At 33.5% G+C, this 5,735-nt stretch overlaps 1 protein-coding gene across 7 annotated transcripts in view; it reads right to left on the bottom strand.

The window, feature by feature from the left end:
- Window positions 1-3,190: 3,190 nt before the first annotated feature.
- Window positions 3,191-5,735, bottom strand: part of tti1 (TELO2 interacting protein 1) — a 32,917-nt gene continuing 30,372 nt past the window's right edge. For 6 of the 7 annotated variants that reach the window (XM_024292445.2, XM_024292444.2, XM_036212943.1 and 3 more), the window contains exon 14: window positions 3,191-3,670. In XM_024292445.2, coding sequence (XP_024148213.1) covers window positions 3,448-3,670 — 223 coding nt within the window. In that variant the 3' untranslated portion in view covers window positions 3,191-3,447. The remainder of the gene's footprint in view (window positions 3,671-5,735) is intronic. The other variant, XR_004948237.1, reaches the window with a different exon arrangement.

Genomic DNA, 5,735 nt, shown 5'->3' with positions numbered 1-5,735 from the left:
TAATTTAGACAAAATATATTTTTATGGAGAGTAAAATATTGAAAGTTATTAAGGTTTAAATTGATTTATTCTGGAATAATATTCCTGACTTTTTATTATTCATAATTATGTTCAAAAGTTGTGGTTTAAAAGTTTTAAAAATTGGCATTCTGTTAGTTTTTTGGACTATTTTTTCATTTACTAAGACTTTTTTAGGCTATTTTAGAGTTTAGATAATATTTCAGCTACATGCTAGCTATTATGGCTAATTTAAGCTTTGTTTTCATTTTTTAGGATATTTTAAATTTTAGCTATTTTTTCTGCTTCTTGATAATTTTTTTATCAAACCTAATTTTTATTTGTTGGTTTTTTAGGCTAATTTGGCATTTTGCTAATATTTTAGTTGCTATCAGCTTTAGCATTTTCAGCTATCAGCTTCAGCGTTTTTAGTTCACTTTCAGCATCTTCAGCTTACAGCATTCACACTAGCATTATTGCAGGTAATGCTGCATATCTAGTTCATAATTATGTTTAAAAGTTTGATCCTGTTGGGCCCGTGACCTAAGGTGTGTTTTAGATTTAGGCCCCGTCTGATTGACTTTGACACTCCTGCTCTAATCCAATAATTAAGAAGCCTCAAATCTCTCCACTACAAGCCTGTAACTCGCTCTGTAAATACGATTGTATAAAATATGTTAGTGCATGTCAATGTCATTTTCTTACACTTTTTTCAGCCAATCACAGACATTTCTGAGGTTCATTTAAAAGATTAAAAGAATATTCCTGTCAATTTTTAAGTTTTTAAAACCCGTTTTCTTTGGCTTTAGTGCTTTCCAGAAGTGCTGTACAGACAGATGAATGCTCTTCATAGCTGCTCAGTAAGGGTCTTTTCCCTTCTGTATCTTAGTATTTCTACACGGCTGTACAGGAACCACCGTCTGACAGAGAGAGGTCATTGTTCTTCTGCATTGTCCTGATACTTCAACGTTTCTCTGCTTGTTCTGCAGCCTCTTCTGTAAAAGTCAAATGAGACATTTTGAAAATATTACACATCAAAAATGGTGAAAACAAACTTTTGAGAGGAATGCTACAAACTGAAAACCGGTTTGGGAGCCAGAGGCACCGCGGTTCTCCTGCTGGTGTTCTGGGAGGTTGGATTTGGTTCTCTGTGGGATTTCTTTCCTTTTTTTCCACCAAGTAGCTTTGATTTGATGTTTTGTGAGGAAGAGAAAAGAGAGAAACATGTACATTTCTTCAAGAATGTTTGGTCTCACACTAAGTGTATATGCCTTCGATGAGATAAATGTATAAAATGGAATAAATTGTATACGAAACCCAAATGGATGCTGGGTAATTTTCTCATCATTCATCAGTCGGGAAAAGGTTGATTCCTTAACAGCGGCCCTGCAGCCCTGTCTGTGTGCATTAAGGAGAAACAATGTAAAGCGCTTGACTGTGTGTAATGGTTGCTGCCAACGCCCCCCCCCCACCGCTGCTGATGACTAATGGTGCTTTTGTCAGCGCTGGCAGCAGGATAAATAGCAACAGCACAGGATGAGATAAAGAGCTGCGTTGCGGCGCTCGCTAGCATTAAGCCGGCCCGCTAAGTACAAACATGTGGTGATCCCCCCCACACACACACCAAAAACCTGTGCGTTTGTTATGGAGCAGTGAGGTGGGGGGGCCCCGCGTCCCCCGTCAGTGATAACAGAGGACACGGCGCCACTTCCTTCATTTAAAGCTCACAGGATAACAGTGACAGATGGTCAGTTTCCCCCTTGTGACGTGGTCGACCTTCTGCCTCCAGGGCGCCCCCTGCTAGGGGAGGGGTCATCTATCCTCAGGTGGACACGGCTGCACCTGACAGAGCAGCTCCAGATGAAACCCCCCCTGGAGGAAATTCACAAATTCATGATCTCACCTGAATGTCCACGCCCCAGGAAAAAAACTAAAATAAAAATATTAATAATACTCAAATAAAAATGAAAAATAATACATTAACGCATAAAAATATTACATTTAAAACTGAAAAAATAAATGTTAATGTGATAAATAATGAGTGTAATAAATGAATAATTAGAAATAAATAAAAATCACCTACATAATTTAAAATGTCCATGCTCCAAAATACATAAAGCAAAATTTAAAAATGTAAATAAGAAGAAAACAAATACAAAAAATGTGAATTAAAAATAAGAATATATTTTCAAAAAAAGTAGTATATATATATATATATATATATACATACATATTTTTTTTATAAAAAAAGTCTATTCTCTGAATCAATTAAAATGTTTAAACAAATTACATATATATAAAAAAGAAAAAATATATATTTTTAATATATTTAAAAACAAAGAATAAAATAAAGAAATAACAATCAAAAAAAGTCCATGCTCTAAATAAAGTAAATTAAAATGTAAAAAAATAGTTAGTAAATACAAAAAATAGAACTAAATCTAAAATATTAAAAAAAGAATAAAAACATATTTTTGAGAAGTCCATGCTCTAAATTAGATAAAGTAAAATGTAAATAAATAAATAATAAATGTAAAATATATTTAAAAAATAAAATAAACAATTAAACAGTTTAAAAGTCAATTCTCTAAATTAAGTAAACTGTTAAAAAAAAGTGAAATATATATTTTTTAAATATTGGAGAAATGTTTTTTTAGTTTCTGCGCCACAGCTTCTTTTCCTGAGTTGTGACCGTACTCCGTTTTTTATAGAAAACTACAAGAACTCTTCAAGATTATAGCGAGATTACTGCATAACAAATCCATAATATATATATATATATATTTTTAAGATTTTGCAATGATTCTCTTTGGAAACTAGAGTCCTAATCTTTGTTTTTAATATTCAAACCTTAACATTTGATAATATAAGCCAATCATTTATTGAAATAAATGAAAAAAGTATAATATATTTATTTTATATATATATATATATATAAAATAAATATGTTCTATAAATATGTTCTATTGTTAAGTATATATTATATATTTTACCAAAATCAGAGACCAGATGTAAAAAGTGGATCAACGACTTTGCAAAAGTTTGGCTAGAAAAGAACAAAGTTAATAAATGAAGGAAGTGAAACTCAAAGTTTTCTGTTTGATTGTAACTAAAGGATAAAATCATCTAAATATAACAGAAGCTGGTGTGAATATTCAAAAACTATTTTTTTTTTTAGAAAAGAAAGATATTCTTGAGAGAAATACAGCTTTAATCATTTTACATCAAAATAATGTTTTCAGTTTTTACACGGAGAACTTGACATTTTGGAAAGAATCTCAAACAAAATTACAGGAATAAAAACAAAAACTTATTAACCTGTGAAACTAGATTCTTTACATCAAAATAAGAACAATTTCCGTCAAAAATGAAGAAATAACAGGAGTTGAAGATGCATATTTAAGGTTTGTCTCTCATGCAGGAGAATGAAACTCTAATCTTCAGCTGACGTTAACCGAGCCGCGGCGGGTCGAACGTCTCCCACGGCGAGCCGAACTCCTCCCTCAGCAGCTTCAGGACGTTGTCTGAATACTCGTCTCTGGGTCGGCCCATCCCGGCCAGCTGGACGGGGTGGAGGTCGGGGTGAGGGGGGGTGTAAGGGGAGGGGCAGTGCAGCTCGTTGAGGGTAAACCAGAAGGTGTCGGGATCCACCTGGATCAGGTGCTGGAAGACGCTGTGAGGAGAAGTCTGGGCTTTAGGAGAACCATGAACGGGTTTGAAGCTGCTTCTCATGAAGCACCAAACAAACAAACAAACAAACAAACAAACAAACAAACGTCTTTGCTTTACTGAGGAATTTTAGGCTACTTTAGAGTTTAGCTAGTATTTAAGCAATGTGCTAGTGTTTTTGGCTAATTTGGCATCTACTACGATTTTTGGGGCTAATTTGGAGTTTAACTCATATTTTAGAAACAAATATTTTTTCTAAATTGGCATGTATTAGGGATTTTTAAGCAATTCTACTATCAAATTGACAGAAATTTGGTAAACTTCAGCGCTCTTTCATAGTTCTTTAACGAAATTTCCAGTCTTTAGCAAATTTAACATTTTGCAAAGAGGTTTTGCATTTTCAGCAAATCCCTTCAGAAATTACTGTAAAGTACATTGCATCACCATTTTCAGAAAAAGCTTCAGCATTTTCAGCAAATGCTTTCAGCAAAAATCATTCACATTAGCATTATCACAGAGAGTGCAACTTTTCTAGTTGACATTTAAATTGCGTTAAATTCGAGTATCTACCCATAGATGGCGCACTACAAATATATTGACCTTTGATTAGGTGCAGAAACTCCTTGTCCATTCCCGTGGTGTTGGAAGATTTGTTGATTTTTTTCCCTTTTACATGTTTTCCGAGTTGGAGGGTCATTTGTCCGATCTTTCCAACACCCCATGAGTGCTGCATTTCTTTGCATTTTTTCCTCAAATTAGCAATTAGCACTAAAATGAGCACAAAATAACAGTTTTGAAATTAGAAACTCCTAAATGTTCTGTTTTAAAGTATATCAATTCATTTTCAATCACAATTAAGGAACGTTTTTGTCCAGGTTCCATGTTATTCTCTTCTTTTAGGAAGTGAGATTCCCAAAAAACACCGCACATCTGCTCCTGGACCGGCCTATTATAAACCTTAGAACCTTTCGTGGTCCACGAGTCTAAACGTTTGCCCACCTCTGAGTTAGGGACTAGTGATGAGATTCACATACAGCCTCTAACTTCAGTTCAGTTATAGCACATTTTGAAAAAAGGGTCCAAACATTTCAAAACCTGCCATGTATAATATGGTAAGAAATTAGTGCAAATAAACCTTGACGAATAAATACAATAAAGCATAAAATAGGAAGTGTGAAGTAAAATAGTACAAAAGCTGTCAGAAAATGTCGAGGAAAGCTGCTTGAGAAGGAAATTTAAAATGAAAAATATTTCATAAAAAAAGCTTAAATACAGAGTTGGATCCCTGAGTTAAAGTTTAACCTCCATAAATAAGGCATAACTTTAGAGGAGCAGGCAGCAGTTTACTGCTCAACCTAGAACTCATAAAGCACTTAAATATGATCTAACGCTTCCTCTGAGGGGAAATCTCGTCCAACTTTTTACCATCAATGTTATCTAATTGGAAACTTAAAATATAAAGAGTGAATATTTTCGGCCAAACAAATGATGATTCTGTTTGATTCGAGCCTCAATTTTTGGGTCTAAGTTTTGTTTTAGTTTGATTTGAGTATTACAATAAAACCTTGAATTTCAGAAAAAATATGTTTTAAATTTACTAATGAGGAAGTAACAATAAAGAAAAACTTGTTTTAATATGATAATTATGGTCGTGAATCAATAAAAAAAAATTAACAAATTAATCACAAAAAATGTATCGCAATTAATCGCCCTTTTTTTTGTTGCTGTATTTGGCAGTCACTTATTATCTGCAGATAATCATAATATGAAAAATTGTACACTTAGAACATTTATTTTTAACCCTTCAAGAGTCTAAAACTCAGTTTTGGGATATATTTAAATTGTCTGTAATTTCAGTTTGAAAGACTACCTGCTGCTTATTTGGTCTCATTTTAACCAGCACAACCTGTCCTGTGTGACTCTACCTTTATTTAGTCATTTTCACATGCTGTATTCACACAGCCACCATGTAAAACAACGCAAACATAGAAAATTCCATCTGGAAAAGTGGGATTCATTTCGTTGTGGAAACTCCAAAAATGTTTTACTGTTTAACGGAAATATTTACG

Source organism: Oryzias melastigma, linkage group LG7 (genome assembly GCF_002922805.2).
Source record: "Oryzias melastigma strain HK-1 linkage group LG7, ASM292280v2, whole genome shotgun sequence".
Lineage (NCBI taxonomy): Eukaryota > Metazoa > Chordata > Actinopteri > Beloniformes > Adrianichthyidae > Oryzias > Oryzias melastigma.
Note: the sequence above shows the minus strand (reverse complement) of the source record. Positions and strands in the feature narration are given on the sequence as shown.